At 30.6% G+C, this 14,826-nt stretch overlaps 2 protein-coding genes across 12 annotated transcripts in view; one reads left to right on the forward strand and one right to left on the reverse strand.

Moving 5' to 3' along the window:
* LOC105427733 (sex-regulated protein janus-A) overlaps positions 1 to 14,826 on the forward strand; it is a 69,509-nt gene that overhangs the window by 9,205 nt on the left and 45,478 nt on the right. The gene's annotated exons all lie outside the window — the stretch shown is intronic.
* Positions 1 to 14,826, reverse strand: part of LOC105427731 (phosrestin-2) — a 51,541-nt gene that overhangs the window by 7,673 nt on the left and 29,042 nt on the right. For all 9 annotated transcript variants that reach the window (XM_089083651.1, XM_089083650.1, XM_011639610.2 and 6 more), the window contains 5 exons: positions 12,738 to 12,876; positions 11,895 to 12,047; positions 3,437 to 3,584; positions 2,556 to 2,756; positions 2,000 to 2,163 (listed from right to left, as the gene is read on the reverse strand). In XM_089083651.1, the coding sequence (XP_088939777.1) occupies positions 2,000 to 2,163; positions 2,556 to 2,756; positions 3,437 to 3,584; positions 11,895 to 12,047; positions 12,738 to 12,876 (805 nt within the window). The remainder of the gene's footprint in view (positions 1 to 1,999; positions 2,164 to 2,555; positions 2,757 to 3,436; positions 3,585 to 11,894; positions 12,048 to 12,737; positions 12,877 to 14,826) is intronic.

Genomic DNA, 14,826 nt, shown 5'->3' on the forward strand with positions numbered 1-14,826 from the left:
ATATTTTAATCAAAAGTTGCGGCGCGATGTGTCACTTACACGCATAGATTAATTAACAAGTCTTTAATTTAAGATGTCTCGGCGGATTATTCTCGTTCTAATTTTCTTGGGACTTTATGTTTTAGAATAAATTTTAGATTAGATAAGGGGACGCTAGAACAATTTTCTAATTTCGTAAATTGCCGCTAAAAATAATTTCTTAGGAAATTCTATCGATTGATCCTTCTACGAATTTTAGTCTATTTTCCTATAGTTTCATCACGTGGAAGATCATGATAAGTTTTACGAGCGATCTTTTTTGCATTTTAGCATTAGACTTCGTATGCACGAGAAGTTGCGGGGAAAAAAAAAAACAAATGGGAAGAATGAATGGATGGGAAACGCGTGTGTCTGATAGGGGGAGAGACTGGCGAGATGCACCGAGTCATGAATAACCAAGTATTTGGATCAAGGAATGTCGGAAAAAGAACAATTGGTGTGGGATTTTCGTCTGTTGGCCTTTGAAATATCGATTGCCATGCGGTGGCTGATGAATCGCGAACGAATCGCTGAGTTTCCATCTATTTTTACAAAAGGTCGTGTAAGAGATTTAATTGTTACCGTTTTTCCGCGTTGCTGATTAATTTTCTCGTTTCGCTCACTTCTCGTATTGTGGAAATAGCTATCAACACGAAGATCGTACATTTTTATGTATGATCTTTAGACAGCTTGTAATCTCTTATATACATAATTGTCATGGATAAAAAGATTACAAGTTATATAAAAATATTTTATTTCGTACTTTCTTCAAATATAGAATATCTTGTTAATAATTAAATGTTGAAGATTATGATTGTAATTGGAGAAGATTATGAAGATTTAATTTTTTTCGTATCACACACGATAGTTGTTTATAGTACGAGATGTAGATGTAGACGTGTACGTACATAGTTGCGATACAAATTGATAAAATCGAGCTGAATTTTATATTTAATTAAAAAAATGTGTAATGCCAGAAAGCAAATAATGCGCGCGTAATATGCGTCTGTAGCGTCTCTAGTCATGAATAAAAAATACAATTTTCTACCTACTCGAGTACGCTCGCGATTGATCGCTTTGGGAAAAAAAAGAGAATAAAATACTGTACATTGATTGTACAGTGTTTTATTTTCTTTTTTTTCCCAATTTTGTACGGTTGTTGGGAAATGAGGTGAGATCGTCAGAGACTGCTAGCAAGTAGTCTCTCACATTGTGGAGTGGCAAACGCTTTTTAATTAAATCCTGACTGACTTAATTAAGAGTCGAAGATTGATATACAGTATTGTCTATCAGTTCACGATTATTTGCAAAAAATTAAATTTTCAATAAAAAAATATGTGAACCAATTCCTCGTGCAAATAATCTTTTTTTCAGGCACATCAATATTGTTTTGATTGAAAAAGTTGCTTTTTCTATTTTTTAGCTATACAATTAAAGTGTAAAGTGAAATAGTGCATGTTTTGAAAACAGTGAAAGACAAAATTTATTTTCTGTCTTTTTGTTTCCACTGCAAGAATAGAATACCAAATTTGTACACACATTGTTTAATTCGGAAGTGCATCATATATTTATTAAAATTGTTTTTATGACGCATAATCTCATGAAACGATAATGATACAAATTATTTTACAATAAAAAGCGAATAATAATGGAGTTTCCCTGTCCTGTTCCTTTTTGTTAATAAAGAATTTTCATTTATCATTTTATATGGTACGGTTATCAAATGAATATTTAATATACTGTGGTTGTGTCTATGTATGTGTTATATAAAAGAAACTTTTTTTACGTTTCTATATTTGATAACTGAAATATTTGTATGTATATTTTGTGTGATATATCCTATATTTAATTTTTGTTATTTAAAGTAATTTTAATTGAATTCTGAGACATAATAAACATGATTGATACAATGTTTAATAAATATTTAATAAATATGGATCTTTAATATATTTTAAATGATATATACGTGTGTGAATTATACCTTTATTCTTCTTACTGATTTGCTGCTATTGTTGCTAACATGGACGTGGACATTGATTGAATCCCCGTGTTCGTAGATCGCATGATCTAGCTTTGCTTCCAATCTGACACGACCGTCACTTAATAAAAATGGCTTTTCTACTGCGGCATGTGGTCCCACGTTTTCTGCGAAAATAAAATCGGAATGCTAGATATCATCTCTTCTAATTTGTGCTTCGCCTTGTGATAAACTAATACGACGAGATCGGTTTACTAAAATGAAATAGGAGTATCTCAGTGTATCTCGCATTAAACCCGAGATACATGCTGTTCGAGAACCTTCGAAGTCAAGTTCTATTTTGTTTGGAAAATTTCAATTTCCAGGCCACTATAATTGCACAAATTGTTACAAATTCACGCCGTAGTAAAAATTAGAAATAGAGACTTATGGCGAATCAAGATTATAAAGAAGCAGAAAATAATACATAGGTACAGGTAACAATGGCAATAACTAGAGCTTGAAATTTAATGCTAAATAAATCTACGTTATCATGCGCATCATGCTGATCGCGACCAACCATCGTCCTCCATGATCTCATTTTCCGCTAGCGCCATTCTTGTCCTGGATCCTTGAATTCTCGAGGTAGTCGATGGCACTTGAGAGGGAGGCACGCTGTACATAGTCATCGAGGGTAAGGGTGGTTTCGTGGCACGCTGGATCACCCGAATGCCCATCCTGACGGTGGTTTTACGATGCAATCGTTCGTCCGCCCGTTCCGCTAAAATCCGTCGAACGAAATGTTAACGATGCGATGAAAACTGATGCTAAAGTTTATTCACGAATTTATTGAGTAATTGAACACGTCTTTCGAGAAGATCTCCCTATCGAATTTATATTATAGATAGAAATCTGATCTTCTTAAATTTAATAATCATTTTCTTTTTTTTTTCTTTTTTTTGAAATGAATTATATTGGTGTGATTTATAATAAATCTGATATTGACAAAAATAACTTTCTTATCTATTTTAAAAAAGAAATTAGCAAATATAAATTTGAAGTATTTTGTGACAAGATAAGATAAAAACTATTTAAGTTAAATAACTTTGTATAATTTTTGGAACAAGAATAAAAATGTTTTAAATCTTATGAAAAATTTGTTCAAATATACTTACTTTTTTCACGTTTCAAATTTTACAATTGTAAAAGTAGAAAGTACTTTGTTATTCGATCCTTTGAATTCTTATTTCTATGCAATTGCGTGTTGGGAGATGGAAAATACATTTCCTTCGCTTTCGTAAATACGTTCATTCCTATTTCGTTCGCGAACGTTTGTAATTACACTTTCGTTCCAAATTGCAATGTGCTATTGTCTTTCTTATTTCGTTCGCCCGAAGTGCATACGCTTGTTGGTACAGAGAAAATGAAGCCCAAGAAAATAGGCAAGCTTTTTCCACTCACCAACGTAAACTCTGATGTCGTAGCTGTTACCTATAGGGGGACCGTTGTATTCCTTAGCTGGAACCAGTTGTACGGATGGTGGGGCGATTGAGGGAATTTCTATGGTGAATGCATGTGCATTGGGTCCTAATCTTTTGATAAGTGCTTCCTGTAAAAAGGATTTCAAATCTTTGTTTGCGTATATTACGTATTTATATTAAGCATAGTTAAAGAGGTTTATCGATAATCTGAAATTTCAAGTATTTAGAATATAGATTATTATATATATATTATTCCGTTGTATATATTCCATAATGTATGTTATATTATGTTCCATAATGTGCATTATATAGAGAAAACTTGAGAGAGAATGATATGTTATACGTTATAGTCGTTTAAAGATAAAAAAATTTTTACATAAAATAAAATGTTAAAAAGTTTTTAGCGAAATGTATATTTGAAGTAACACGCATATGAGAAAATAAATATTGATATTTGTGTACTGGATTGCCGCGCACTGATATTCATCGATATAAATTTCATTAAATTTATACGAAATATCACGTATACAATTTTCACAAAAGTATTGTCGCTCTCATCGGTTTTTGATGAATGAGAAACTGATTTTATATCCGAAATAAGCGCGAATAAACATTAATTTGTTATTTATTATTTTACAAAATTATTATTAGATTTAAATATTAATTAAGTATTCACGATGCAATCATATATTCAATAGAAATGCATGAATAATAATACTAAAAACTAAAACATTGCGGATACAAATGTATGACCGTAATGGGAAGCTATTTATATTTTAACATTTACGGAATTATAAAATGAAATATGGAAATTGAATTTTGAAAATTTTTGTGTTAAAAAATTTTTGTATACTTTAAATTTTTGCAAATCGTTATACAAAATGGTAAAAATTAAAACAATATTTGAAAAATTTTATTCTTTACTAGTGTATATGATATTTCGTATTTGCATTTGCATTTAATTTTATCTCAAATACGTAAACAATTTTTTTCTAGAGAAAATGTATAATACAAATAAAAAGAAAAATATAGTGTAAAATATGTAATGAAATATATATTTCGTTATTATACTTCTAAATAATCTAGATATTCTGTAAAATTGGATATATATATATATATATATATATATAAAATGATAAATTTTATCGTATAAAAATTGGATGCATTTGCTGGCAAATTGGATATGCCATAATTTTTGAAAATAAATTATTTTTATTTTAACGCTTTGTTGGAAGTATCATATGGTAATGTTGAATATACCTAAAAAAAAAATATTTGCTATATAATATTACCATTCTTTACTCTGACAATTTTGAAGTTATCAAATTGAATCGAGAGATTCGTACAATTTCATGAACATGTTTTTTTTTAGATTTAAATAACAAAGGAATCCTTGACAGTTTCAAACGCTACGCGACAATTCCATTTTCTTATCGCCCTGAGCGAGGAATCTTACCCTTTGTTCTTTTAATCCTTGAGGCACAATCATTAGCGCGAATAGTTACACAGTTCATAAATATAGCGATCATCAATGTAATTATCTTTTTTTTTTTTAAAGCGGTGTGTATCTTGTAGTTTTACCGCTTGGGATGCTTAAAAAGATTTAAAGGAGAGACGTTTTATCTCATGCTTAAATCGCATGCAATAGCGATATATATTTAAACAATTTTAAAATTGATTTTTTCTTAGCAGAAATCTCAAAGCTATATTATAACTCAAAACTATATTATAGTTATAGAGTTGTAGTTATAGAGCACAAATAAATATAAATACGACCAAAAATAAATACTTTTCATAAATAAATAAATAATAAGGTTTTAGTAGTAATTATTTTATCTCAGACTTTTTATCTCACTTTTATTTTAACGAAGTCACGTTAATCCAGTGGCCAGCCATATTAAAAAAATATCTCAAAGTGTTAATGACACTCGCCGGACTTAGGACGAATGATGATTTCCCTCGACCATTTTACAACGGCTCTAAATTTGTCGAGGAGTATCTCATTAACGCGATAATGATGAGCTACTATACATCTCGTTCTCGCGTGTAATTCCTCGAATTACACGGCTTGTGAAAATATATGTCGCGCACGTGTACATTTGTTTTCGCTTTAAACTCTTGGCTCTCTCTCTCTCTCTCTCTCTCTCTCTCTCTCTCTCTCTCTCTCTCTCTCTCTCTCTCCGTGTCCTTCGGCGTGGCGTGCGTTATGTCTCAGGAACACCTGTGTCCGCAAGGATAATTCCGAGTCGTCGACGAAAATAGGAGATGGTGCATGGTCGTCGGCGGTCACCTGTTCTGCCGGCTCAAGGATTCATAACGGCGGATTGGCCGTAGTATGTGCGCAAACGCATATACGAAAATAAACTGGAAAATACTGCTCTTCGCGAGGGGAGGATACGGGCCATGGTCAGTTCCTTTCGGCAAGGTCGAATCGAGTTACGTCATTTCCTCTGATTTCGCGTCGGATAGAGTTTAGCTTCTCTCTCGCCTCTTCGCAACGCTGCCATTTCAAGATGAGATGTAGAAGACTATGCTATCGCGAAGAAAGTGCAGAAATGGATGGTAAAAGTACGTGTATCTGTCGAGTGTTTAGAATCCTTGAACAGAAAAGTAGATACGAATATGAGATACGGATTTGATCGAGATGGATTTGAAGACCGAGATACGATTCTAACTTTCTTCGGAGGAATATAAAAGTTTTCAACATGTTTGTGTTCATATTATGAAAATAACACCCTTTTCTATGGACGTTTGATTGAATTATTTGTAAAACAATTTAGATGGAAAATAGAAAAGTATGATTTTGTAAATAATTATATCAGTAGTAGTGGATTATATGAAGAATCATTCATTGTTCATCGAAGTTAATGTTTTGTTATCAAATATATATAGAATTCTTTATAATTTAAAATAAGAATTACATTTTCTTAGAAAGTATATCCATTTTTAATTCCGGTTTTTTTAATTCCAGTTTTTATAAAATATAAAAATATACAATTTTTCTGCATACATTGTGACAAAATAATATGACTTCAGAAAATGTTCACATAATAAATAAACATGAAGTGCAATGGTACATATACAGTACGAATTATTCTAAAATTATTTTAAATTATTACTCAAGAAAATAACAAATATGTGGAGTGAAATGTCCAGAAATGTTGATGTTATTCATTCTGGCGTATGTTATGTATTCTATTAACACAATTATGTCGGACTTAGATAAATTATAGTATAGAACGATGTTGTTATACACGACGATACACGTATTATGCTTCTCGTAAATGCTGCTATTGAAATATTCGAGTCATGTACTAATGAGTATTGTACTTGGTCATGTATTTTACGTGATATTCGAAATTTGAGCGATCCTCTTACATCATGACCTATTTCAATCAAATTCCTCTCATAAAATATACATACATATATACGTACATATAAAATACGTACAACGCATATTGATTTGATGTATCTTTCTTTGACGAAGAGGTCTGATTTTATTACATAGAAATATCCACAAATTTCTTTCCTACAGATCTCGATCTTTTGTCATTAAAATCATAGTTTTATCAACACACTAATAAAATCATATATTAATATCAATAATTATTGATATTTCTGGACAGTGTAGCATCTTTATTGTTTTATTTATAATTTAAAACATAAATAAAAAATAATGATAATTACTTAACGTTTAAAAACCGAAAATGTTTTAACATAGGAAAAGATAGGCATTATTCGGTCATGGTTAAGTCTCAGTATTTAATTACTTTTTCTTTATGATAACGATATTTATGAAATATAAAGATAGAATATTATTCATATTTTATATGTCCATCATTTAACTGTTATTATATCTAGCTGCAAAAATATATTTATCAGTTTTTATCATTTTTCCGTGTTAAATTATACTTTCTTCTGTTGCGTTTCGCGGATTGTCCAACAACGAAGAGTATTCAATGATGAAAACAAAATTAAAAAAAGACCATTGCCATATGACCATATTTTTGGAAATATTTTTTCCTGTCGCAGAGTGCGGATAACTGCAATTTATTCCTTTGGCTGGTCGACTGTCTGTCGTGCAGAAGGGAATATAGCGACATTCAGTGAAACTTGTGGCACTTTGACGTTCAGCGTGATCCGAAATGTCTAGTTTTTTTTTTTTTTTTTTTTTCCCGTTAAAATTTCTATAACGGGAAATGCGATTTATATGTATATCAGCACAATTTTACGCGTTTTTCGATGCCGCGAAACATCTGGTCCTCGGCAATCCTAACGTTAATCTGAGTTCTTAAAATTCCATCACATTGATTATCTCATATAGGTATAACGTATATTCGCGCTTTTCATTAACTACTGAATACGCTCGTACGTATTCCCGATACATTGCTCGATACATTGCTCCGAAGCCGACGGCATTTTCCACGTGTGTCGCATTTATCTTTGAATCGGTCCCGGAATCAAGATCACGCTCATTGTCAAATGCTCACGTAGGAAAAGACGAGGACGCGATAAATAATTTCCGCGGAAGCTCACAAGATCTCTCGTTCTGTCGTTAGGTCGAGGTCAAGGCCGCGCTCTCGCGAGAGTGATTTTGTAGCGTACTCGAGGCTTTACTAAAGATTTCAGATTTTTCTTGGTCACAGCGACGAGCGCGTTTTCCACTCTGCTTTGAGAGCTCTTTAACGAAAATCCAATCGGAGCATTCTTTTGGCATTATCGATCGCCACCGATAATATGCAATTTTGTCACAAATTGCTTTTGATGAAATCTTTTTAAAGAATTATATCGCGGAATATAGTATATGTAATATACAGGCTAATTTAGAGTCGATATTTTCTCGATGGAAATATTGAGAGAGATCATCAATATCATCATTTATTGCACTTTTTCAATTTTTGGCATCGTTGTATCTTTGCAACTATATTTCTAAATAAATTCTTTTAAAATAAACTTCATTTGAAATGAATGATAAAATAGATATCGGTAAGAATGTAATATAATCAAATATATTATTATCATATATTCAAAAAAATTTGTTTAACTAAATGACATATATTATTGCATTGTAGAAATTGGAAATAAATTTGGATCATTATTTGTTCCGATTTCTACTTTTTACTAACCCCCAAAAATAAAACGTCGATTTTAATTGTGATAAGATGATCTTTTTGAAATGCATATGGTTGATATTACATACATATAAACAAATCTGATGATATTAATATTTTTTTCAAAGTAAAATGTAACTTGAAATTTTCTCTTTGCCATTTATGGAAATACTTTTTTCAATATTTTGCACAGTAATTTATGCAATTATATATATCTTGTTTCAGCTTTTTACACGTTTCTTCGTTTTTCATTTACCGGATAATGGTAGCTTTTAAATGAATTTATTTTGCATCAATGTACCTTCATATGTACATTTCAAATAATTTTATCGTGTAAATGTGCATCGTGTTATATCACGAACATCGTGATTATGATTAATGCGATCCGTTGAGCCAAACCTTTGTTAAATTTCACAATGTATCGAAAATTAATATGAAAATTAATATGGAAATTATACAAAAAAAAATATTTAGAAAAGAGATTTAACGGTTGACAATTTTATAATTTATAAATTGCAAGATTTTCTGATTGTATATTTATAAACACATATTTATAATATGTGTAAACTTTTTATGAGGAGTATTTTTATGAGGAGTATTTTTATGAGGAATATTTTATTTATGTGTACGAATCTTGCTTTGAAACTTTTGAACTTGTTAATTGCATGTTGTAATAAAGGAGCTTGCTAGTAATTATTTTAGGATGAAACAAGATCAGCTTAGATCTTTTAAGAGGCATTTTAATTATGTTGACGTAATATTAATATATATTACTGATAGAATATCACATTGTATTTATTAAAGTTATACTAACAGAAATTTATTTTGACATCAATATTAATATTTGTGTATATTAATTAATATTTCTAATAAATTATTGTTTATATTTAATACATACTCATTTCAGTTGATCGCATCGGCTTTTCTCCTTGATGTTTTTGAGTTAATATAATGATCGAAATGAATTAAATTTAATAAAAAATTTACTTTGCAAAAAAATGTTTCTTAACGACAGAATATGTGAAAAGATTTTCAGTTAGTCTTTTACAGTTTCGTTCGTATTTGAAAAGAATTTCTTACATGTCTGATATCGATTGTATTACAGTGATGGGTCTTACAGTTTCATAAAAGAATTTCGGTTTTCTTCAACATCTATTTTTGTCAAAATCCTTAAATATCTTTATCCCTATCGACACATTGCGATAAGATGTGATATGTTTTTATTGATAAAGGGCAATCGAACAATTTATTTTGTCATATATATTGTACTATTTTCATGTGCCTGTACTATTGAGAAAAAAAAGGCCTTATTGTTTCTGCCTTATTCATATTAATTATTTGCAGAAACAATGCACCGATTAGTTGTAATGGATTATTATAGTAGTTCGATTGAGAAATGTAGTTTATATGTAAAGCATCTAGCTATCTAATCATGAATTTCATAGTTTATTATATTTAAATGCTTGTTGATATTAGTGCGTTGCAATAAATCATATTATTGAAAATTAATTATGAAAATATTTCTATTAAAATCTCAATTATAATTTACTATAATTTATTATATAAAAACATGTATATATTTCAATCTTACAATATGCAAGTAGTTTAATATTAATAGTATTAATTTATTAATAGCACTAATTTCAACAGGTTCAATATGTTTCAAGTTTAATATTTTTTATTGTTTATTTGAAAATTACAACTATTAGAAGAATTATTAACATTAAAACAAAATAAGATAGAAGATAGTTAGATTATCTATTTCTATTTTTTTATGATTTTGAATTTTGATATTATTGATTTTGATATTTTTTTTTAATAAGAGTTATTTAATGAAATTTGAAATAAATTCTATTTCCACGAATAATGTTAGTGTCTTTTAAAAACTTTTAAAACAATTTTGTTTCACATAGTTGCACATTTCTTTCTGTTGAATTTTATAATATTTGTTAGTTCAGACGTGTACCGCGTTAGTTTAAGTAAGTATAAAAATATTTTCCTGTGCGTTTCACCGGAATATATTGTAGGATGACAATCAGCGATGTCTTTGTACTCGAATTCAAAGTTTTTATGATCGCTGAATCTCGCTCGGGGCCAGTTACGCATTACGATTTGTGTGCCATAAAAACCAGACGTGGCGAGGAAACAAGTGAGACAGCTTTTGAAGTTGCAGAGTTTAATTGAAGGTTTGCAAAAATAGTTTTGCATGCGCTCGACACGGAAATGTGATTTACATGGTGGAACGTTCCCAATATACCGTGATATATTCGATACTGCATGAGTGTTTTAAAATTGTTTGTAGTGATCGACATTTTTTAGATACTAACTGATGTGATTTTTGATGAATTCAATTTTTCACATGATACATGGATATGTACATTTTATGCAGTTATTTGTTGCCACGAATAGATATAAGAATCCTGCCAGGATTTCGAAGTTCGGACATATCAAAATTAAATCAGGTCGCTTTTAGGATATCGAGATAATTATAAAGTAGTTTTCATTCACACGATAAAATATGGTGTAGATATAATGGGATTTGTATAGTCGGAAATCCATTTATCATTTTACCGTCTTCATCTTTCTTGCGAGGTACTTAGGGATTATCAATATCTACTAATTCCGAGACACATCTCTTGATTACATCCAATGTCCGTTCGAAATGCATTGCTTTGAAATTGCATCGTGATACGTCTCGAAATGTGAGACACTTGAAATTCTGTAGTGGTTGAACATTTCTGTAGCGGGTTGAACATTCATTGCTTATTTCTCTATTAGGTACGCAGTTGACAGTATCATTATATAATTATCTTGATCATTATATCATTGGATAGAACGATCGAATTAATTACGGAGTTTCACAAATCACAACTTCTGTATGCCGCAATAGGTACAGTTTAATCAAGGAAAGCATAAATTCCACTTATACCACTGTAACCTAAATCCTTGAAGAATATTGGACTATATTTCACCTCGTGCAGTTAAGACACGCTATGAATACATCTGTGCTCTCGTAACGATGATGCGAATTTCAACATTTGTGTATATGAATAGCGTGCACTAATATCGCATCGAAAAGCGTCGCAATTCCCCACCCAACAGCGAATTTATCTTCTTTAATTGAAATCTCCTAGTTAAAATTTACTCGATCGGATCTTTAAGCGCAAGAATTGCAATATGATAAATTAAAAAGAAAAGAGAAATTTTGGAAATAATATTTAAGTAAAACGAAAAAGCCTTTCAAAGTCTTTCGGGAAATTTATAATTGTAATATTATAATTGTAATATTATAACTGTTGAAATTTATTCATTGTATCGACATTCTACCTGCAACGGACTCTTGGTTTCCAGATGATGAGCCCCCACGTAGGCTGGATACAGTTGGGCCAAACACATCATCGCCTCGTTGCAAAATTTCAAACCCATTACTTCTTCATCTTCTCTTCCGTAACGAAAAGTTAGAGTCACTTGACCATATACCTATAAAAACAATAATTTATCTTATTTTTAGAATAATATGTATATATTCATATACGAAAAAAAATCTACAAAGAATAAATAATTTGCTAGTAACTTAAAAATAAGTTTTCTATTCCTAGTGTAAAAATTCTTTTTTATATTATTGTTAAATATTTTTGTATAATATAAAATATTTGTATATGTTATACTAGATATATTCAAAATATTTCATCGAAAATGAATAAAGAAATCTGGCAAGATTTTGAAAACAAATACAATATAGTTAATATTTCATGTTTTTCTTTCTTTATATTTAGAAAAGAGATATTGAGATATTGGGAATTAGAACTATTTCTACCAACTTCAATTATCTCCGATCGAATGGTACGTCATGTGAAGAAGATTTCCAGTAGCTTTAATACTATTCCGAAGGGAACTAAGCAGGATTCTTTACAAGCTCGAAGAGCTTATTTCGACCATTAAACCTGACATTTCGATATTATGTTCGAGCAATGTGTTCGATATGTGTTTCGAGCAATGTCTTTTTATAGATATTGATTATATTCTTGTGAATGTTATACAGTTTTGAAACCAATTTGAAGAAGATATACATTCTATACTGTATCTCTCTGATAAACATCTTCATAAATACGCAAGAAAACTTGCTTTTTCCTAAAAATAAATATTGTGATTCGTCTTGCTTCGTTTTACCTTTTTTTCGCGCACATAGTCGGGATCGACCAAGAGGACTCCTAGGAGCTTGTTGTCGTTCTTAGCTTCACTGACAATAATATCTCTGCTGGCTAGGTAAAGCGTCAACTTGTTATTCGGCGAGGATTTCTTGTATACTCTGCAGAGCACAAAATATTTTTTGTTAAGAAAAGATAAATTTGAACGATAAATGTTGCATTTGGATGATATTTCGTAGAATATTATATAATTTTTGTTCTGTTTTATTTTTATAAAAAATTAGAGAAGGCTTAGCGTTGCCATGGCACGTAGCGTTAATAAATGCAAATTTATTCATTGGACGCTTGGACGTTTAAGAATAATAGTGAAGGCATCGTATCTTTTTTCGTATCTCAATATGTTTGATGAAAGTTAAACAATTTATACACGCTACATGTACATTCTTGTAAAGTACAAAGAAAGTTGATGTGTATTAGGAATGACGAAGACTAATCCTTCACAGAGGTATTACAATCGCATAATCTACTGAAGCTTTTGGCAAAGATTCATTATATCCTGTCTGTTGTCTCCGACGATCAAGTCTTTACACCTGTCCGGAACAATTTATCAGTTAATTTATCTTACGACAAAGTCGCTTCTGGCTCAGAGCAGTTACTAGTTACTAGCAATTACAATACAACAGATTGATGTAGATTCAATCCGGTTTATTCCATTTATCAATTATATTTAACAAATGAGCTATCAATTTCACTGGGATTTTGCGAGCCTGTCTATCACTCGATATCAACTGCATTCATTTGTTATAATGGCACATCGTCAAATATGCAATGCGTTCGCGCACACTTATAGCAAACATGTTATTTAAATATGATCGATTCTATTACTATAGCAAAATATATTTTATGTATATTTTAATATATGTAATTAAATAATGTATCTTTTTCATGAAATAATGTAATAAAAGCTACACATACGCGTTATTATTATTGCGTCTTTATTATTTAATGTGTGACAGCAAGTTGTGACATAGCTTTGTTGATAATCGCCAATTTATTCGAATAATCGTTCAAAAGCAACAAGTAATTAAAATAAATGATTCGTGTTCGAGAAATTATTCGCGTATATTTGCTCTGCTTAATTAGGGTCGCCCATTACAATATTTAATGACTTTTGCGCTAATTAACGACGATGAATTGAATAACGATTATTTAGCGTTTCGAGTTGGTAATAGTTAGCTAAAACCCTTATCTCAAACGCCCTGATGATTTCACATTCATGCCAATACACATTTGAGAGCGGCAACTCAGGCGTAATCTCTCTAAGCTTAATGAATTTCAATTGCATTGGTATTATCACACACACACACACACACACACACACACATATATATATATATATGATACCTTGTGTGTGTGTGTGTGTGTGTGTGTGTGTGTGTGTGTGTGTGTGTGTGTGTGTGTGTGTGTGTGTGTGTGTGCTGTGCTATGCTGTGCTGTGCTATGCTATGCTATGCTATGCTATGCTATGCTATGCTATGTTATGCTATGCTATGCTATGCTATGCTGTAATACATATGTAACTACTATGATACTAGTTGGTCAAAGTAACTAGGTTACTCATATAGTTACTCTATACAGTTTTTAGTTTTTATCAATTGTCAATTTTCTTTTATATACAGAAAAGAAGTGTTAAAAGTCATTAATTAAAAGTATCCGTTTTATTGCAACCTAGAATAAAAGTTTATGTTTTTTATTGAAAAAAGAAATTATATTGACAGGATTGGAAAAGTAAAACTGCGATTGATACGTAATAACGATTAAATATGCGATTAATATCTTGCGTCTATCGTTAAATGTTAATGATTTTTTCTTTTTAACGAAGCGGAGTGTTAATTACTGCAAGTACACTTTAGAATACATGCCATGGTATCGGTAACGCTTTTTAATTAAATTACAACGGAATCCACTATGTACTATGGTTGATTCCGTTACTTCGATAGAAACCTTGTTTTTAAATTAAATGCGAGGTCTAAAGCCACCATGCGTATTAATCAAACTTTACCCAGTATGATTGTATACATATTTATCGGAGAAGTGTTTGAATGATGTTT

This window comes from Pogonomyrmex barbatus, unplaced genomic scaffold (assembly GCF_055798465.1).
Source record: "Pogonomyrmex barbatus isolate J1 unplaced genomic scaffold, ASM5579846v1 scaffold8, whole genome shotgun sequence".
In the NCBI taxonomy this organism is placed as follows: domain Eukaryota; kingdom Metazoa; phylum Arthropoda; class Insecta; order Hymenoptera; family Formicidae; genus Pogonomyrmex; species Pogonomyrmex barbatus.